Source organism: Microdochium trichocladiopsis, assembly GCF_020744255.1.
Source record: "Microdochium trichocladiopsis strain MPI-CAGE-CH-0230 chromosome Unknown B0I36scaffold_5, whole genome shotgun sequence".
NCBI classification, from domain to species: domain Eukaryota; kingdom Fungi; phylum Ascomycota; class Sordariomycetes; order Xylariales; family Microdochiaceae; genus Microdochium; species Microdochium trichocladiopsis.
Genome location: NW_025763548.1, coordinates 2439849 through 2458548, shown reverse-complemented (window position 1 = coordinate 2458548; position 18700 = coordinate 2439849). Strand labels below are relative to the sequence as shown.

General features: G+C 57.3%; 9 protein-coding genes across 9 annotated transcripts; 4 read left to right on the top strand and 5 right to left on the bottom strand.

Annotated features, from left to right (window-relative positions):
* Positions 1 to 44: 44 nt before the first annotated feature.
* B0I36DRAFT_242727 (putative mitochondrial chaperone bcs1) lies at positions 45 to 1568 on the bottom strand (the record flags this gene model as incomplete). Its single annotated transcript, XM_046149930.1, has 1 exon — positions 45 to 1568. One exon carries the CDS (start codon positions 1566 to 1568, stop codon positions 45 to 47), a length of 1524 nt encoding a protein of 507 aa, XP_046013014.1.
* A 2187-nt stretch (positions 1569 to 3755) lies between these two features.
* B0I36DRAFT_363039 (uncharacterized protein) lies at positions 3756 to 4316 on the top strand (the record flags this gene model as incomplete). Its single annotated transcript, XM_046158743.1, has 1 exon — positions 3756 to 4316. The coding sequence occupies one exon, from the start codon at positions 3756 to 3758 to the stop codon at positions 4314 to 4316; it is 561 nt and encodes a 186-aa protein (XP_046013013.1).
* A 908-nt stretch (positions 4317 to 5224) lies between these two features.
* B0I36DRAFT_431456 (GPN-loop GTPase) lies at positions 5225 to 6633 on the bottom strand. Its single transcript, XM_046162584.1, has 2 exons — positions 6271 to 6633; positions 5225 to 6147 (listed from the first exon to the last, which is right to left on the bottom strand). Exons 1-2 carry the CDS (start codon positions 6316 to 6318, stop codon positions 5260 to 5262), a joined length of 936 nt encoding a protein of 311 aa, XP_046013012.1. The 5' UTR covers positions 6319 to 6633; the 3' UTR covers positions 5225 to 5259.
* Positions 6634 to 6727: 94 nt separating this feature from the next.
* Positions 6728 to 7454, bottom strand: B0I36DRAFT_323701 (uncharacterized protein). Its single transcript, XM_046154007.1, has one exon. It carries the CDS (start codon positions 7448 to 7450, stop codon positions 6923 to 6925), a length of 528 nt encoding a protein of 175 aa, XP_046013011.1. The 5' UTR covers positions 7451 to 7454; the 3' UTR covers positions 6728 to 6922.
* A 1312-nt stretch (positions 7455 to 8766) lies between these two features.
* On the top strand, positions 8767 to 10502 carry B0I36DRAFT_121636 (methionine adenosyltransferase). Its single transcript, XM_046148045.1, has 3 exons — positions 8767 to 8952; positions 9048 to 9713; positions 9800 to 10502. The coding sequence occupies exons 1-3, from the start codon at positions 8875 to 8877 to the stop codon at positions 10259 to 10261; spliced, it is 1206 nt and encodes a 401-aa protein (XP_046013010.1). The 5' UTR covers positions 8767 to 8874; the 3' UTR covers positions 10262 to 10502.
* B0I36DRAFT_121632 (uncharacterized protein) lies at positions 10266 to 11414 on the top strand. Its single transcript, XM_046148044.1, has one exon. The coding sequence runs from the start codon at positions 10744 to 10746 to the stop codon at positions 11317 to 11319; it is 576 nt and encodes a 191-aa protein (XP_046013009.1). The 5' UTR covers positions 10266 to 10743; the 3' UTR covers positions 11320 to 11414.
* Positions 11415 to 11785: 371 nt separating this feature from the next.
* On the bottom strand, positions 11786 to 13941 carry B0I36DRAFT_242933 (P-loop containing nucleoside triphosphate hydrolase protein; the record flags this gene model as incomplete). The annotated part of the gene is made up of 3 exons (XM_046149948.1): positions 11786 to 11827; positions 11902 to 13810; positions 13901 to 13941. 3 exons carry the CDS (start codon positions 13939 to 13941, stop codon positions 11786 to 11788), a joined length of 1992 nt encoding a protein of 663 aa, XP_046013008.1.
* Positions 13942 to 14344: 403 nt separating this feature from the next.
* On the top strand, positions 14345 to 15569 carry B0I36DRAFT_431453 (phosphoribosyltransferase-like protein). Its single transcript, XM_046162583.1, has 2 exons — positions 14345 to 14450; positions 14603 to 15569. The coding sequence occupies exon 2, from the start codon at positions 14683 to 14685 to the stop codon at positions 15358 to 15360; it is 678 nt and encodes a 225-aa protein (XP_046013007.1). The 5' UTR covers positions 14345 to 14450; positions 14603 to 14682; the 3' UTR covers positions 15361 to 15569.
* A 253-nt stretch (positions 15570 to 15822) lies between these two features.
* B0I36DRAFT_363034 (uncharacterized protein) lies at positions 15823 to 17140 on the bottom strand (the record flags this gene model as incomplete). The annotated part of the gene is made up of 4 exons (XM_046158742.1): positions 15823 to 15873; positions 15935 to 16021; positions 16102 to 16518; positions 16637 to 17140. The coding sequence occupies 4 exons, from the start codon at positions 17138 to 17140 to the stop codon at positions 15823 to 15825; spliced, it is 1059 nt and encodes a 352-aa protein (XP_046013006.1).
* Positions 17141 to 18700: the final 1560 nt, after the last annotated feature.

Genomic DNA, 18700 nt, shown 5'->3' with positions numbered 1-18700 from the left:
GCTGAATCTCTATACCGACTGTTTTAATACAACTTCTGTTGTTGTTACATGGCCCGCTCCGAGCCTGTTATTACAACCTCAAAACCTCCATCCGCCTGGCGTGATGTCTCTTTCGCGACCCACGAAGCTATGCCAGCTGTAGCGTCGTCAGCACTGTCCAGATGAAGCTGAAAGTAGCCCTGTAACTGTGAAGGCGTAAAGACGTCGTCAGGAATTGCCTGGGCAAACTGTTGCGCAAGCTCGCGAATCCGATCCATATCAACCACGGGACCGTCGTTGACCAACTCATCAGGCGAGAACATGCGTACAAACATCTGTTCTGCCGATTGAGGACTGATATGTCCTAGGAAAACTTTCATATCGACACGACCTGGCCTGACCAGGGCCGGGTCCAGGGAGTCCGGCTTGTTGGTGGTCATGATGACAATACGCCCCTCCTGAGATCCAACACCGTCGAGGACATTCAACAACCCGGATAGTGTACAGTTGGATCGGTGATGGCCGCTCCTGCTCCCACTACCACTACTATGCTCGCTTCGGCGGTCAGGAGATCTTGAACGGGAGCTACGGTCAACCCATACAGCGTCAATGTCCTCGAGCAGAACGATGCACCGTGGTGGGATCTCGTGAAACATCTGTTCAAGGTCCGAGTCCGATGCTATGCTTGGGACTTTTACCTCGTATAGGTCCAGTCCAAACTCGCCAGCCAACGCCGTGGACAATGAGGACTTGCCCGTGCCAGGCGGCCCGTAGAACAAGTAGCCCCTCCGGTACGGCATGCTTCGGCTCTCGTAGCGCCGCTGCGTCCGCGGGTCTAGGTACTTCCTGATGTCGTCCAGCAGGTCTTTCTTGAGGCGGTCGTCGAAGTGCACAGTGTCAAGCAACCGGATAGGTTTGCGCGACTTGGGCTGCCAGGTCATGCCGTACCGGTCGCGTCCATAGATGATGACAAAGTATTGGGTCTGGCGATCCGCAAACTCGCGCGCGACCTCGATGAGGTTCTGGACAGGCTCAATCGACCGCCCGAGACAGCTGACCGTCAGCTCCTCGCCACCAACGCCGTCGTAGGCAGGGTCTGACATGGCGGAACTGCTGAAGTTGTCTCTGGTCGCAACGAAAAGCCTGCCCTCGTACCAGAACCACCTCGAGTCCCAGTGTGGCGCATACTGCACCGCGCGCCTCGTCTTTTTGAGCGCGGCTGCGCGATCGGTCACATCTCCACGACCCATCTCTGTACGGCCTGTGAAAGTGCGATGCTGCCGAGGGCGGTTGGCAACAAGCCACTTGACAAGATTCTTGTTGACCGGATCGCCACCAGGGATCGTGACTGATGCGAGAAAGAACTGCCGTACCCAGCCGTACACCTCGTGCCAAGCTCTGCGCAGAATGCGCCAACCGGCCGGAGCTGCGCCCACGATGGCGATGAGAGAACCGACGTGAGTAAAGTCGAGGTCGGCGGTAGTCCAATTGAGGCGGGCGAGGACAGCCCTCATGATGCCCGTGCCATGAGACCATGGGTCGGCAACGAGCGGTCCGGGACCGCCATGACCTGCGTGGAGTAGGCTCATGACCAAGAGGTGAAGATCGATGGGTGCTGTCCGTACCGCCAACCTGCAATCCCTCGAGCCGCCGAGCGTGCAGCCTCTCGCAGGCTCCGTGGCCGCCGAGCGCGGAAGGGACTCAGTGCGCGACTATCATGCAAGCTTGGCGTGCGGGTGATGCCGGGGTGTAACAGTCGGCCGTCGGACTAGGTCAGGAACAAAACGAGTGTGGGCAGGGCGTGCGCTTCCGTGTGGGCTTAAGTCATTGGACCGCGTGCAGAGCGCGTCAGCAGGAGGGAGCGAGCGGCTGGCCGAGTGTCTGCCGGGGACTGGAGGTTGGTGGTTGCCGGAGCAAGGACCGGCCGGCCCGGCCTGGCCACTCGAACTTTTCGTGTTCCGTGGCCCGAGGCCGGGCAGGAGCCACCGCGCGCCGCGAGCCGTGTTTGCGCCACAGCCACAGGCTGCGCGCCACAAGGGCCGCTCCTGCTCTCACCGTGGCGCCTGGTCAGCTTCACGAGCATGTCTCAAGGACCAGACGGAAAGGGGCGTCTGCACCGGTTATTATTATCTCGAGCATGTGGTTTTCTAACTCGGCGTCTCTGGTGAAATGGACTGCGCTAGGCGGCCGCGCCATCGGAGCGCAGGGCCCCAGATCGAGATACGCTGCAGTCCGAGCGCTTCGACGCACGTGGAAGAGAAACCGTGCTTGCTGTTCGATGCGACATCACCAGATCTTGCACTCTCGAGGCCTGCTGAAAGGCACAAGCACCAAACAACTCGACCGGCAGACTGGGGGACATGCAGAACACGTTGGCATTATGCAGCCAGCATGATGCCCAAAGGCCAGCTGATGCCACGGGTCTGCAGCAGAACCCGACGCGAGGACGGGCTCATGCACGAAAGAGCGGTGTCATGCCGGAGCCGCCAGCGACCCCGTCCGGCTGCCATAAGCGGCGGGTAAACCAGGGCCAGAGGGGACATGTTCCGGCCGCCGCTTGACAGGATCGTGAGACTCAGCGAGAGGCCAGTGGGGCAAACCCTGCACAGGACCCCTGCCAGCAGCAGAAGAAGAAGCGGAGAGAAAAATGCACAGCCCTAGTGTTCGTTAGCTCTGAGAGCCCGGGGGAACCCCTTTTCTTGATTGATTTGGGTCAAAGACGAGCAGTGTCCTATGCCTATGGCCTTGACGATGGAGCATCGTCGTTTTGTCGCCCAGGAGGCGAAGAACACGTTAAGGTTGCACGCGCCGGGTTCAGAAGACATGAAAAAAAGTGTGATTAATTTTAAGCCTTGCCCAGACCAGGCTTTGCTGTCTGTCCTGTCCCGGGAGAGAAGCGAGAGAGGCAGGCATGCCCGACCGGGGTCGTGGTCAAGAGAGAGTGTGTTGCGACTTTGACGCCAAACGACGCGGTCCACCACGAAAACAACCCTGAAATTGCGCGGTGGCAGTCAAAAGTTGAAATGTCCTGTGCGGCGACATCTGCTCGTCTCGTCAAGTACCAAGAGTTGCAAGCTGCCGCCGTCTTCTGCATGCGCATGCACGCCAAACATTAAAAAAACAAATCATTTGACGACACCTTACCCAACTCCAAAAGCACGTGCGAGCAAAGGCATCATCCCGCTCCAGCCATTGCCAGGCACTTGCAAGACCAGCCAGCCAGCGTCACTCAAAGCTTGGCACGCCCAAGCTTGTGCACCCGCCCTGCCTGCCCACTTCCGGCCGATCGCCCTCCTACCTGCTTGAACCAACCCTCCTCCATCCTGGCACCACTTCCACTTCCACGTCGACAACAACAACAACACCACCACACCACCACCACCCATAATCATAACAACTGCTCTTCCACGTCCCGCGAATAGCCATCAACCATCATCTCCCGGGCCACCCAGGCTCCCTCAACCTTACAATGGCCAACGTGCACTCAGACAACCAGTGGATGCTGAGCCTCCTACAAGGTGCGTCGAGACCGTCAACTGCGCCGTCTCCAACCCAGATATCACATGCCACGCCACGCCACGCCACCCGCACCACCTCCACCACCACCATCAGGCACGCGGACACCTCTAGCCCGCTGCAAAACCGGCCGTCATGGCACACAGCAGCGCCCGTGCCTGGCATATCATATCCAACACTGTCCTCTCCCCTCCACCATCCCATCCTCCCCGTGCTGCTTGCTCATCTACCCGGCTCTTCTTGTTAACCAAAAACTCACAATGGCGGCAGGCTTCCTCCCCGAAAACACAATCTCATTCCTCCAGGACCATGTCTTGTCCGACCAGACGCCCGTACAGATCATCTACCAGCAGCTTCTGAAGCTCACGCGTAGCTCTCTGGCCGGCGTTGTTGCCGCCCTTGCCCCCATCGTCACGCCCATCATCGACAGACTGGTCGCAACTCTGAGCTCCAGTCCGGACTTTGTCTTCTTCGGCGCGCTCCTCTTTCTCATCGTCGCCGCAATCCAGATCGCCCTCTTCATTCAGCGCACGATGCTCTACTTCACGCGTCTCTTCTTCCGCATGCTCGGCTGGGCGCTCGTCATCGCTGCCGTTGCTGCCGTCTGGCAGCGCGGGCCCGAAGCCACAGCCCGCGACGCTGTCGTGGTAGTCAGCAAACTCGCCGGCTACGCGTCGGTCGTCAGAGACATCTGGTGGTCTGAATATCAGAAGTACGACGCGCAGACACGAGGCCAGACCGTCCCCGGCTGGTCTGGCGGCGCTGGCGCTGGCGGCCGGGCGTCAGCTGGCAGCGGATACCGATATGGCAGCTCGCGGTAGACGACCATAACCAATGCATGAAGCGGCGGCAGACGCCTGGAATCGCTCGACTCTGGTTTTCTTGGAGCAGCCCCCCTCGATCACATGTTGTGCGACAAGCAAAGCTAAATCTGCCACTGCACGACAAACTGGGAGCGAGCCAGTTTTTTCTCGACAGCACACGACGACGCAGAATGACGATACGCCACTCCAATGCGTCTGGTACGGTGCATTCTCGGGAACACAGCACGAACACCACGGGCACGATTTGGAAAAGAAGAAGAGTTTCAGGTCGGCCACCTATCTTCTCACCCCTCTCTCTTTCTTGGATGATGTATGAACTTTTTTGGGCTTCTGTTATGAGGAAAACGAATCAAGCAGGCGTTCTGGGCGTTCGAGCCGTTGGGGTTGCTGCTGGCGCAGCTTCTCTCCCTCTCTCTCTGTTTTTCTTCTCTGCAGGGCTCGGATGATTACGAGGCACAAAACGGATTCCCCTTTGGATTATTGTTATTTGGCGAGCTCCTGAGGTTTCTGCATCTCCACATGACCCTTGCTGCGTGCACACGACGACTGGACCTGTGTGCCACGCGGCAAGGCTTTAGTATATACACCTTCTTGCGTAGTTTTCTGTAGTATCAGTTTCAAGTCGCCGCTACCACGTTCATTCGCAATGGACTCTTTGTTGCCATACTTACTTTGTCAGTTTGGTAGATTCCCACGTGACAGGCATTTAGATGTCATGAATAATGTGCTAAGTACTGGACCAGTATACGCCTCACGCTATGCAAAACAAAATCTATCTCGTCGTTTCCCAAGGTAAGCCAGAGCACCGCGCGGCACGCGCCTCCAGTTGCTCTGTATCTCTTTCCCAATCCCCGTCTGGGAATCTCCCAGGTTCCTGTCCATATTCCAAGCCCCCCCCCCCCCCCCCCAGCGACGACAACGACGGCGGCGGCGACAATGACTAACCGTCCATTTCATCATCGTCAAACTCCTCGTCCTTGAGCTCTCGCGGCTCCTGCGCCTCATGGTACTGTATGCAGTCGTCAATGTAGCTCAGGATCGAGCCGACGCTGTCCTCGTCCTGCACATCGAGCTTCAGGTAGCTGACCATGGAGAAGGTCTCGATCAGGCCGGCAACGGCACGGTTGAGCCGGCGGAAGCTCGTGCCGCGCATCACGGCGTCCGAGTCCAGCGGGTCCTGACCGGACGACCCCGCCGCCAGGTTGTCTGCGTCCTCCTGGGCGAGCGTGCGCCCTTCGGCCTTGAGCCGCGCGGCCTCGGCCGGGTCGTCGTCCAGCAGGCCCGCGTCGGGCGTGAGGAAGCGCTTGAGGTCCTTCTTGCGGACCTGGTCCTTGACGAGGTCCATCTTGGAGAGGACGTTGATGTGCGGGACCTCGAGCATGATCATGGCGCTCATGGCGCTGAGCGTGCCCGCAAAGAACTTGGCGCGGTCCACGACAAAGGTCGCCTCGAGGAGGTAGGCCGCGCAGAGGCGGATGTCGAGAGAGCCCGAGCGCGTGAGGAAGCGCACGAGCGCGGGGAGGATGGGCACGTGCGTGTACAGCTCGATCTGGCCGGGCATGTCGAAGATGATGAGGTACTCCTCGGTGAGCGAGTCGAGCGAGTCGGTGAGGAAGTCGAGGTTCTCCAGCAGGAACTCGAAGCAGTAGATGAGGCCGCCGTTCGGGCCCAGGCCCATCTCCTCCATCACGTCCTCGAGCGAGATGAGGTCCTTGATGTCGAGGTCTGGTTGGTGCTCAAAGGTCTCGGCGGCCGGATCGAGGTTGACGTAGAAACATGACCGGCGGTTGAGGTTGAGATGTGTGATGAGAGACGCGCAGAAGGTGGACTGGGGAGCACAATCTTGAGGTCAGCTTGCTGCGTCCGCGCTGTGCCTTGTCTTTTGCATACACGCCCGCGGCCTTGTTTGAGGTCTGGCTCCCTGCCATCGATTCCACACTGGGAAACTCACCTTGCCGGCACCCGCCGGGCCCATCACCATCACGCCAAACTTGCTCATGTTGATGATCGTCCGAGCTCTACTGGTGATTTGTGACTGGGGCAGTCGAAAGTCTCCGCAAACGTGATCTTACGTCTCAGTTCAAGCGACAGACACCTTCAGCTCTTTGGCTCGGCACTCAGCGCTGAGGTGGATTCAATGTTTGCGCGCCGACTGAGTCTCCAAGCCTCAGGAGAACCTCATTCAAATAGAATCGTCTATTGTTGACTGCTCCGGTATTACAATCGTGATATGGGGGCCTGCTTCTGTACTTTGGACGAGGGTTGCGTCGGGCTGGTTGATATTCGGCAAGCCGCTCTTGCATTGGAGGGGCAGTCCGATAGCTTCAGCATGTCGAAAATCGATCTGACGTATTTTCTTTGATGTGGGGCAACCTGCAGAAAGCCATGCCGCATACTTTATTACATAAGGCGACAGTACCAGATTTTTATGGACGAAACGTCGACAAACATCAATTTCACGATTGCGAGGTCGAACAGCCCCATCAAGTTAGCTGGAGGGATATGCTCTGCTCTGGCGAGAGTTTGGCGTCTCGGCACGGACAGGCAAAGTACAGCAGCACCTTGCAGACCACGACGCCAAGTTGTTCCAGCTTGAGACTTCTTCACCGCCTTCGCAGCTCCTTGTCGCATACCAGCCGATGATCGGAGCAGCCCGAGCAAGGCGAGTCGTCGTACGAAGGGTTCTCCATACATCTTGACTCTCTAGTGTTGGCGATTGTGAGACCAGCGATTATATTATAAGCAGTGTTGCTCGACCAGCCGTGCTTGACACTGTTCTCTACGATGCCGACGCCGTTCCGGAGCGGGGTACCATTGTAAACGAGCACAAGGGCCCGAAGGAGCAGTGATGCTGTAGGGGTCCTGCTCGACTGCCCCGCCTGGGCGGGTAGGCAGGGTATTCTTCTCCCTCTGGCAACGTGAATCGTGGAGTGCGAGCGTGGTACAAGGCTACCTTGGTATCCAGCGGGAGACGCTAGAAACAGGAGCCGCTGTCGAGCTATGCTTGCTCTTGTCAAGACGTAGACCCCGTGCACGCTGTGGGAAGCAGTGATTGGCTTGGGGGGCCTGCGGGATTGGGCCGACGTGATGGGGCGGTCTATCGAGCGGCATAGCCAGAAGCTGGCATGCATGTGCATGTCTTCGTGGAGACGGGCCTGGCTGGGTATATTCCACGCCGAGCCACCAGAGAGCCAGCACAATGTCTCTCCCAGCTTGGTCACTCCTGCTCGAGGCCGGCGTGGCGGGGCCAGGGCAGGGCGACTGCGAGACTCTGTCAAGACACGCTGGAAGTGAGGTGGAAGGGCTGGCGTGTTGATCAAAGGGGCCACCGGCTCCATCCGCTCTTACAAGGCGAGGGACCCAATGAAAAGGTTGTCGTTGTCTTAGACAACCTGTGCGTAGTCTCGAAGGCTGTCAACGAGACCACCTGGCAAGTTCAAACTTAAGTCTACTGAGTAAGGTAGATTTGCCCACGCCAGAACCACGCCAGCCTGTTGCTGCGCGGAACAACTATGGCGGGCTGCTCAGTGACAAGCTGCTGATTGCCGAGCCAAGTGCCGTCGATACGGATGTGTATGGAGGTGGAACCGACTTGACCTTCTCCTTGCTGTCGTCGTATCAATCACAACAGCCAGCAACTCTGCTGGCAGGGTTTTAGTCGCCACGAATTGGCCTCGACATAGCCCAATCCTGGTGTGGAACTTTCGGGGACACCCCAGACACTGGTCCGCAACTTTGTGTTGGAGGGCCCAAGAGCAACCACAGCCAACGCTGTCTGACCGTGACATGGAGGACGGGATGCCAATGTCGATGAGAAGCCGGTCGGGCGCGCAATGGCGCAATCTCTGATAAATGACGCTTGCCTCTTTTTGGTGGATCCCCAGCAATCAGCGGCGGGTTCTTCGCAGGCGGTGGGGAGTCATTGTGGTGGGCGGCTCGCACCCATTGGTGGGCCTCAGGCAGGTACCTGCCTGGCGGGCTTCGGCTCTTTTTTTTTTCTTCCCCTTCCCTCCAAAGGGCTCTCTCTTCGGCGGTCCCCTTGCCTTTTGCCCATGCGCCTGGGCGGGCTGGCACTCCAAGCCCTCCAACCACCCCCACCGCGCTGATCGAGATGAAAGATACCTGGGCTGGCAGGCCGGCGTGGCGAGGCTATCAGGTACCTCTGCGCCGGCCCCAAGGGTACCTGCGGCCCTCGGACAATGGCAGCCAGGGGCAGGTACCCCCGCCATGTCCAGTCTGGTCCGGGTGAAGGCGTGCTCCCGCCCGGCTACTTTTCTGCCCCTCCGCCGACCTTCCCAGGGGCGCAAACCAGCCCGGCCCGCCTGTCCACGCCATTGAAAAGAAATCTTCTGGCCGCCGTCCTCTCGCGCGCTCTCACCCTCCTCCTTCTCCATCCGATCTCCCAGAAGCCTTTCCCCCCTATTACTATCTCAGGACTGTCCCCTCGTGGTTACAGTTCTTTGTCGTCGCCGTCGTATATCCCGTCGCCAACGACCCGTGCCTTGTTGTTTTCTTCTCTTTCTTCACCGATACCCCCCTCTTTTCCACATTCACAATGACTGCTTCCAACGGCGTCAACGGCCACGCTGCCACCAACACCAAGCCCCGCAACCAGGGTGCTTTCCTCTTCACCGTGAGTTCTGCCTGCGCGGCCAGCACATGTCTGGCACTTTCGGATATCCTCCTGTTGAACGCCGACCCGCTGACGCCTTGTGCCCCCGTCTCCAGTCCGAGTCCGTCGGTGAGGGTCACCCCGATAAGATTTGCGACCAGGTCTCCGATGCCATCCTGGACGCCTGCTTGGCCGAGGACCCCCTCTCCAAGGTTGCCTGCGAATCTGCTGCCAAGACCGGTATGATCATGGTCTTTGGTGAGATCACCACCAAGGCCAACCTCGACTACCAGAAGGTCATCCGTGGCGCCATCAAGGAGATTGGCTACGACTCGTCCGCCAAGGGCTTCGACTACAACACCTGCAACGTCCTTGTTGCCATTGAGAAGCAGTCCCCCGATATCGCTCAGGGTCTCCACCTGGACGAGGCTCTTGAGAACCTCGGTGCCGGTGACCAGGGTCTCATGTTCGGTTATGCCACCGACGAGACCCCCGAGCTGCACCCTCTGTCTCACCTTCTCGCCCACAAGCTCAACAAGGCCATGTCCGACGCCCGCCGTGACGGCACCCTCCCCTGGCTGCGCCCCGACACCAAGACTCAGGTCACCATGGAGTACAAGAACGATGGCGGTGCCGTTGTTCCCCTCCGTGTCCACACTGTTGTCATCTCTGCCCAGCACGACGAGTCCGTCTCGACCGAGGTCGTCCGCAAGGAGCTCAAGTCCAAGATCGTCGAGAAGGTCATCCCTTCGCAGTACCTCGACGAGCACGTCATTCTCCACGTAAGTTGCGTTGACCGCCCCGCTCCTGGGGCGTCGTTCTTCTAGCCCCCCTGAGACATGCTCAGAGACTGACATGCATTATTCAGCTTCAACCCTCTGGCCTCTTCATCATCGGTGGTCCCCAGGGTGATGCCGGTGTCACTGGTCGCAAGATCATTGTCGACACCTACGGTGGCTGGGGTGCCCACGGTGGTGGTGCCTTCTCCGGCAAGGACTTCTCCAAGGTCGACCGCTCTGCTGCCTACCTTGCCCGCTGGGTCGCCAAGTCCCTGGTCGCTGCCGGCCTCTGCCGCCGTGTCCTTGTCCAGCTTTCTTACGCCATCGGTGTCGCCGAGCCTTGCTCCGTCCACGTCGACTCCTACGGCACTTCCAGCAAGACTACCGAGGAGCTTGTTGAGATTGTCCGCCAGAACTTCGACATGAGACCCGGCCCCATTGCCAAGCAGCTCAACCTCACCCGCCCCATCTACAACCAGACTGCCAAGTTCGGTCACTTCGGTACTAACCAGGAGTTCACCTGGGAGCAGCCCAAGCAGCTCACCTTCTAAGCGAGCTCGCGACTCTTTTGCACATTTTTGATATGAAATTATAAAACTCCGTTGAGGCGAATCTCAGGGATTTATTAGCGGGAGAATCAACTTCTTCTAGCATTGCGAACGGCGTTTTTACGAAATATTGTCGGTTATAGATACTTTATATGGTTCCCTCATCGGATTTTTACAAAAAGATGTGGCCATGGGAAACAGGTTGGAAGCATGGCGTACGGTTTCAACAAACCAATATTCACACATTTACCATGGGATGGGTCTAGGTATGACGATACACCTGAGAAGGGATTTGGGGAAAAGCAAGCCCTGCGGCACGACGTATGAGACAACATTCTCGAGCGTGCTTAGTTGACGACGAAGACGAAATAGTCTAGATATGAGCGTTCTAGATGAAATGATATCCAACATTATGCTCCGTCAAACTACTAGCTCTTGGCGGCGCTGAGTATTCTTTTTGTATTGTGCGAGTGGTGACCGTCTCTATGTCATGTCTCCCTCAAGCGACGTCTCAAAGAGAAGAAACAAAAACTAGTAACATCACTCTTCATCTCCATGACGACCATTATAAGTCCTGTCCCGCCGGCTGTCGCGACACACCAGTAACGACAAACCAACCTGACACCTCGATGCTATCACATAAAGTGACCATGGCTACTTTGGGCTCGAGATCGGGGCGTCCGTACGGCTCATCCAGTCTCGGTTACAGTCTCGGTAGCTCGGTACGCACGCCTACACACAACTCTGGCGGCCCTCCGATTTTGTCTTGGGTGATCATGGTCTTTTCTTTCGGGCCCTCCTCGTCCATTTTGCCGTTCAGGAAAAAAAAGAAAAGAAGAAAACGGGAAAGAGGAAGTCGCAGCGGGGCAAGGACGTTTGAAGAAAAATCTACATGTGGTGTGTGTGTGAATGTGTGTGTGTGTGTGTGTTTCATGGCCACGACTAGATGCGTCAATATGTATGTATTCATCGGTATTGGATCGTCGAGGAGGCCGTGGAGGTTCCAACAAGTCACAATTTTGTTCCGGCTGCTGCTTGCGCCGAGATCGTTCCATGGCTGACGAAACCTACTCCGGGCCAGATTTGCCACCTCACGAGGCAAAAAGGAGGGTCGGGAGTCACAAATCAGAGACTCAACAGGGCTGCGACGGAGAGAAGAGTGGGAAAAGGGAATGCTTTGATTTTGGAACACGATGGCGATGATGATGTGTCTACATCTTGAAAGACAAAAAAGAACCTTGCGTCTTCTCCATCATCTAGAGCTAGTCTGAAGCACTCCCCCAACCACCACAAGAAGAAGAAGAGGAATCCCAAAAATCATGTCTTCTTTTCGAACGCCAGAAACTCCGGTAGTCAAAGGACAAACACATCATCAGGAGCGAGTGAGGGAACCTCGTCCCCCCCCAGGTAACGCCCTCTCTCGTGGTCGTGATCATGCCCGCCAATAACAGGACGAGCGAGAAAGAAAAGTAAAGAAGGGACAAGACGAGAGGATGCGCTGCCATGAGGATATCATTATGCTGTTTCTTAACGTCTCGCCGTCTTGCCGACGGTTCTCTTGCCCGCAAACTGTGAACGAAGCATGTTAGTCTGTGTCTTTGTGTTGCATAAATTAGTGAAAACGCGGTGCTGAGGAGGCTTACCAAGTGCTTCGGCATGGTGGTGCCGACGTGGCGATCGGCCTCTCCTTGCCTGGCCATGCGGTTCATTCTCCGCTGGCTGAGCTTGGCCTGGCGGTCGAGCTTGTCCTTGGTCTCCTCGTCCTGAACACCGTCGTCGCGCCTGTTGGAGGGCATGACGCTGCGGTCCCGCGGCCGGCTCTTGGACCGCAGGCGCTCCTTGGGCGTCATGTCGACGTCCATCATGGCGGTGTCTTCGGTACCCAGGCGGCTCCTGGACATGGAGCGGCCACGAGTAGAGCCATCCACGGCGCGAGCACGCAGGCCCAGGTCGTGCGTATCGACACCAAGAACATCGAGCGCGTCCTCGAGCTCTGAAAGCGGCTTCTTGATGGCCTTGCGGGGCATGATGGCCTTGTTCTTGAGCGACTTGCGCATCTTGGCCTCATTCCGGATCAGCGCCTGCTTCTCACGGATGATCTCGGCCTTCATCTTGATCTCAGCCTCCTCGGCGTCGTCAAGCTCCTCGTCAGAGTCGTAGAAGCCCTCGGCCTCGAGGCGCTCCTCCTCCTCCTCAAGAGCCTGCAGCTTGGCATCGATATCAGGGTCGACGTAGTCGTAGACGTTCTTGCCGTCAAAGACCTCGGGTATCCGGTCGTACTTCCACTCATCGTTCTCGAGCAGGTAGTCGGCCTTGAGGTCGACGTTGAACACACCAGCACCGCCATTCTCGCCCTCGATGTCGCGGGCGAGCCTCCGGCGCTCAGGGTCGTTCTTGTCGTACTTCTTGAGCTCTTTGATGCCCTCGGGGATGAACGTCTCGCGTCCGGCACCGCCCATGGGCTGCGCGACGTGGATACGGGCCATGACATCCGCCAAGCGGCCACCGATAGCACCGCTCCCGGAGGTACCGGCCTTGAGCTTCTGAGCCACACGCTCGGCGAGCAGGCGCTCGCAAGCGGCGTTCTTGACCTCCTGCACACCCTCGGTGGTGTTGCAAGAGAGCTGAAGCAGCTCGACGTCGCCGCCAGACAGCAGCGACTGGAGGTCCTGACTCGTCTTCTCGTCCAGCTCCTCGGGCCGCAGGATATCAATCTTGTTGATCACAATGAACACGAGCTTGTTCTGGAACAGAGGCTTGATTGAGCGGAAGAGCTGAATCTGGGCTGCGACGGAGTAGCCGCACTGCTCAGACAGATCCATGAAGTACAGGATCGCGGACCGCAAGTGAGCAATGGCCGTGATACTCTGCATCTCAATCGTGTTCATCTCCTCAAGGGGGTGATCCAGGATACCAGGGGTGTCGATCGCCTGGAAGCGTAGGTACTTGTAGTCGAAATGGCCGACGAACAAGCTCTTGGTGGTGAATGCATAAGGCTGGACATCAACATCGGCGCGGGTGACGCTGCGCAGGAAGCTCGACTTGCCGACGTTGGGGTAGCCGCAGATGACGAGCGTGCGGGTGTTGGGGTCGATCGAGGGCAGACGGCCCAAATGCTGGCGGACCTGGTCGAGGTACTCGAGCGGCTCCTTGAGACGCTTTGTGAGGGTCGCCATGCGACCAAGGGCGGCGCGCTTGAGCTGCTTGCACTGGAACAGACTCTGCGCGTACTTGAGCAGGCGGACATAGTCGCGGGAGATGGTCTCAATCAGGTGCTTGGCTGTCGACAAGTGGCCAAGGGCGATCCTGAAGTGGTCGGCATCGTAGAGAGTGTTGAGGAGGTCCTTGTGGAAAGGGTGGATATCCTGAAGACGGGGGAAGCTCTCGAGGATCTGGCCAAACTTTTCCGAGAAGGTCTCTTGGGTGAATTTGACCTTGCGAGTGTAAAAGCCGCGGATACGGGAGATCTTGAAACCGGCACGAATCTGGGTCGGGAGACGACGCTGCGTCCTGCTGAGGACGATATCGAGGAACTCCTGCGAGGTAGGAACCCTGTAGGCGCAAGAAGAGAAATGTCAGTGACTTCCATATTGTGAGTCGCAGGAATCTGCCCATAAGCAGTTCGCAAGTCGCACAACTTACGGAGGAATGTCCTTCCACGCCGTCTTCGCTTTTGTCGCCATTGTTGTAATTATTTGCAGCCTCTCGAGTACCCGAGATTGTGTTTGAGGGTGGATGCAAAAGTCAAAAAACAACCTCGAGCGTCCACGTCAAGAGAGGAGACGAACAGGCAGGTCAGGTCACGATTCGGGCAGACCCTTGAAGTTTGCAGCGGGCGAAGGGTGGGCAGGCAAAGCGGCAGCCAGAAAAAAAAAGGCGGTCGAGCAGTATTGCCCACCGGCGCTCCCCACTCTGTGCGAAATCTTGGCGAATCGGCGCGCTGGAGAGCGGCGACTGGCAGGCAAAGAAAAAGTGACGGCCTATCGATAAGCCAATGGGACCCGCCCCTCCGCCGCGCCTGGCCCCAGCATCGAAAAGTTGCCCCGCCATGTATGCCAGATGTTTTCCCTTCCTTTGCAATACCAAGATGCCCATGCCGAGCAGCTAGGAGACGATCTGTTTTACTGCTTAAACAGTCGAAAAGGAATAGCTGGGTCGTTGAAGAGCCGTCGTAGATGTATTACCCCGTGACGTACATACTTTCTCTAATAATCTAGCATGTCAAACTTATCCTCGACCCCACTGATAGAGCTTGTCGCATGTGAAGAGGCCTGCGGAATATTGTCTTCTGCTCCCTCACTTTTCTCCTGGTTTTCTAGGTCACTTCTCACCATTATCATACAGATCACTCGTTCTCCCGCCCTGGCAGTCGACACACAGCCAGCCCTCACCTCACAAACAGAACAGCAAAAACCCCCGGCGCAATGTCCAACCTCGCCTCCTACAAGACTTCGCTCCTGGAAGCGGCCCTGTCGGGCGGCGCCCTGCGCTTCGGCTCCTTCACGCTCAAATCGGGCCGCCAGTCGCCGTACTTTTTCAACGCGGGCTCCTTCTTCACAGGCGCGCTCCACGTCCCCTTTGTCGACGCCTTTGCCTCCACGATAACCTCGTCCCCCGAGATCCACGGCCAGTTCGACGTCCTGTTCGGCCCGGCGTACAAGGGCATTCCCCTCGCGGCGGCCGTCTTCTACGCCCTGGCCAAGCAGCACCCGGAGCTGTACGCCGAGGTCGGCTACACGTTCGACCGCAAGGAGGCCAAGGACCACGGCGAGGGCGGCGTCATGGTCGGCGCCCCACTGCAGGGCAAGCGGGTGCTCGTGATTGACGACGTCGTGTCGAGCGGCACGGCCAAGCGCGAGGCCATTGAAAAGATCACCAGCGCGGGCGGCAAGGTCGTGGGCATCGTGGTCGCGGTGGACCGCCAGGAGACACTGCCCGACGGCAAGAGCAGCGCAATCGGCGAGCTCAAGAAGGAGTACGGCATCCCGATCCTGGCCATTGTCAACCTGGAGGACATCCTCACGGGGATGAAGGGCAAGATTGCGGACACGGATATCGTCAGGCTCGAGGAGTACCGGGCTACCTATGGTGCTTCTGACTAGGAAGTGACCTACACCTATAAAATTGCGTGTAGGATGGTTTGCAGATGGCTGAGGAGAACGAGGTTCGTGCAAGTGCCTCAGGGGCGGGCGTTTCAAGCATTGCCTGCCAAAATGTACGGAAGAATAGAAGCTCGTTACTCAGGACGTGGCTAGCCTGTATGTGCCACGAAAGCAGATGAGAAACAGCACGGCCGCGACACAAATTCGAAAAGTCTATTTTCTCAGGCGCTCGCAGTCATTCCAAAGTCTATGAGTAGTGTCCCTTCCGTGAAAAACATCGTTCATCCATCATGTCTAATTTTGCGTAAACATAGCGCTCTCGTCGCGCTGATAGGTCCTTCATCTCAAGTGCTGCACGACCGGAAAAAAAATAGGCGATTTCCGTGCTCCCGCCGTCATGGGCCTCTCAAACGGGACTCATGAAGGGTTAGATAGAACCAGCTGTACCTGACAACATGAATCTCATCTACTGCCACCATTGCCGAACCCCTTGCCATTCCCAAAAATAAAGGTCTACAATTCATCGTTGTTAGCGGGACATGCCAGACTGAAAGCGGACCAGCCTACTACTGACCATATCATACCAGCCCCCTCCACCGTACTGTGTTGGGCTTTTTCCGATGTTCTGGAAGCCATGCTTCTCATAATATCTCACCAAGTACTATGTCTCCTGGTCAGCCATGGTACCCGACGAAGGAACGTTACATTGGGGGAAGACTCGACAAAACTTCAACAACGTACGTCTTGACATATCAGCGAGACACGATCGGCCAACAGCGCGCCCTTGATTTGCTGCAGGTACGCTTTGACAATGAGCTTCCCTAGCCCGCAGCCGTGTAGCTTAGGATGCACAGCGAGCGAATGCAGGGCGACGGTGTGTCCTTGCGGCTGGTGGCCGGTAGGCCCGGATCCGGTCTTATTCGTCCGGAAGTCTTTGGGATAATCCATGGACTCGTCTGTCACGAGATCTCCGATGCATTTCGTCGAGACGATGTGTGCCACGAGCACGCTCAAGCTGCCGTCGGGCCTTCCCGTCTCTACGGGCTTCGCGGTCCTGAGAGTTTCAATGTCAAAGCCATTTTCCGCGGCAATGCTGGGTACCACTGTGCAGAACAGGCCCATACAAAGCTCGGGGCACGTTGTCAATCGATATTCAAACTATCTTTAGTGTTAGCACTTCTTCTTCTTCTTTTGTGTGGTGTCAGGAGATGTGCGTCTACGAAACACCTGCAATGACCACCTGGGCCTGTAGAAATATTGAAAACGAGAACCTTACCTTCTCCCTCGTGGCAGCATGCTCCTTGCTGAAAGCCGAGTTCTCCAGGGCCTCGCAGCTGTCAATGTCCGAGACAGTCAAGGGCCGGACGAGTGGGCGGAAGGGGAACCCCAGCACCTTCTGCAACCGCGTGTCACTCATGCTCTGGCGACGACGATAGAAGCTCGAGGTCTTCCGGACGTTGGCCGACTCCTCATCGAGATCTTCAGAGTCGTCCACGGCGTCGTCGGCAGCGGCAGAATCGTCCTCCTCGGCGTCGCGATTTGTCTCCGTGGAAGTGTCAGATTCGGCAGTACCGCCAGACGTGGTAGTGTTTGCGACAGAAGAAGAGGAGGAGGTGGTGGTAGTGGTGGTGGTTGCTGCTGGCTGCTCGTCGTGGTGGTGGATGTACCCCACTGGATCGAAGCGGGTGGCACTTCCATCAAGAGCAGACGCGGGTTCTGTTTGCTTCACATCCCTAGCATGATCCTGTTCGTTGCCCTCAGGGCCTGGGGGCGAAGACATGGTCCGCTGGACCTTTGCCAGATGTCCTGGTGCTCTCGGTCACGTCGGGTGGAGATGCAGGTCCTTTATCCTCTGGCTGTCGAGACACACTGGCTGACCTTGCAAATGACTGGGTCCAGCTTGGATGACAGTGCTGTTGTCGTCCAAGGCGTGACCAATAACGGGGCTGCCTGTGAAGGGGTGGAGGATGACAAGAGCTGCTGGGAAAGATGTGACCTGGAGTGAGAAAAAGAGACGACTGTGTCGGTGGTGGTTGTGGGAGATTGATGGCGATCTGCTGAAAGAGCAAGGGCACCGAGGAGCTTAAGCTCCAGTAGCTTCCCAGGCGTGCGTGGTATGTATGCTCCGTGTGTCACGAGCGATGATTATTTTTAAGTGGTTCGTCTGCTTTTCTGCCGCAGACCACCTTGTCGATCGCGTGATGAGGTTCGAGGAGAGGCTGGAGGGGTCGCCGAGTTGCAGAGAGCGTCTAGCAAGAAGGCAAGTTGGAGATGGCTGAGGTCGGGTGCGCTCCATTGTGTCGTTGCCAAGGTGCTGTCCCTGGCCAGGCGTTTCAACGCCGCAACCGTTGCAGCTGCGTCGTCACCGAGCAAAGGTCAAGGTGGGGTCAGGTCGAAGCAGCGAGGCTGTTGACAACTTGGCTTGGCTTGGGCACCAAGCAACTGGCACACACAACCATTTCCAGCCTGTAGCCCAGAGCCTTGCAGTGCATGTTGCGGGGTCCGTGTCACAACGACGGCCAGAGGGCCCCTGGAACACCGCACTGGCTGCTCGTGTTACACCAACACGACGACAGTGGCACCGCACGCAACCAAGGCTCCCTCCAGCATGGATGCCTGCACCCCGCCGTTTCCCGACTTGACTACGACCTAAGGTAGGTAGTCTCGAGTCCAACAACCAAGGTCATCCACATACATACTTTATATATGGCACATGGGGTGGGCTGCCATAATTTCCCGAGCCAGACACAAGCTTCCGGCAGCGCCATCGTCATCTTGACGGCTCGGGGGTGGACCTGGCGGAGCTTCCGGAGTCGATATACTTAGCGTAGGCTAGGGGCCCCTCGTCCCAGTCCCACTCCGTGGGATGGCAACTCCATCTCTGACACTGGCCGTCCTTCAGGTTCCACTGGAGCAATGCGCACATGTCCACTACAACGTCGCTCGAGGTCACATAAGTGATCGGAACGGAAGAAGGCGAGTAGCATCACGTTCAAACACAGGCTCGCATGCAACCTTCTGGGGGGCGACGCAAGATGGGTATCATTTGGTATCTGCAGCTCCTCGCCGACAGGCTCCATGTCATATCGTACAGCCCTCCCGTAAACAAACCCCTCCCCTAATAATACTTGTGGCCGTGCCACGTCGCTTCTCTCCAGCTCCCCTTCCGCGTTCCAATTTCTTCGCTTCCCTAACAATGTTTGCTTGTGCCCGCAGTCCTCAGGTGCCCGTATAAGGTGCAGCGAGTCTTATGTCGAAAGCCGTAAAAGCCAAATATCATGCTGCAGGGCAGTTCTGGAACAGAACGAAGACGACGCCGCATTCGAGCAACAACAAAACA

Excerpts from the sequence above, each read along its gene's own strand:
- B0I36DRAFT_121632 (XM_046148044.1), top strand. The coding sequence starts at position 10,744 with ATGTCATGTCTCCCTCAAGCGACGTCTCAAAGAGAAGAAACAAAAACT.
- B0I36DRAFT_323701 (XM_046154007.1), bottom strand. The coding sequence starts at position 7,450 with ATGCATGCCAGCTTCTGGCTATGCCGCTCGATAGACCGCCCCATCACG.
- B0I36DRAFT_431456 (XM_046162584.1), bottom strand. The coding sequence starts at position 6,318 with ATGAGCAAGTTTGGCGTGATGGTGATGGGCCCGGCGGGTGCCGGCAAG. Across the intron at positions 6,148-6,270 it reads GCCCGGCGGGTGCCGGCAAG|TCCACCTTCTGCGCGTCTCT; the intron begins GTGAGTTTCCCA and ends TGTGCTCCCCAG.
- B0I36DRAFT_121636 (XM_046148045.1), top strand. The coding sequence starts at position 8,875 with ATGACTGCTTCCAACGGCGTCAACGGCCACGCTGCCACCAACACCAAG. Across the intron at positions 8,953-9,047 it reads AGGGTGCTTTCCTCTTCACC|TCCGAGTCCGTCGGTGAGGG; the intron begins GTGAGTTCTGCC and ends CCCCGTCTCCAG. Across the intron at positions 9,714-9,799 it reads ACGAGCACGTCATTCTCCAC|CTTCAACCCTCTGGCCTCTT; the intron begins GTAAGTTGCGTT and ends TGCATTATTCAG.
- B0I36DRAFT_431453 (XM_046162583.1), top strand. The coding sequence starts at position 14,683 with ATGTCCAACCTCGCCTCCTACAAGACTTCGCTCCTGGAAGCGGCCCTG.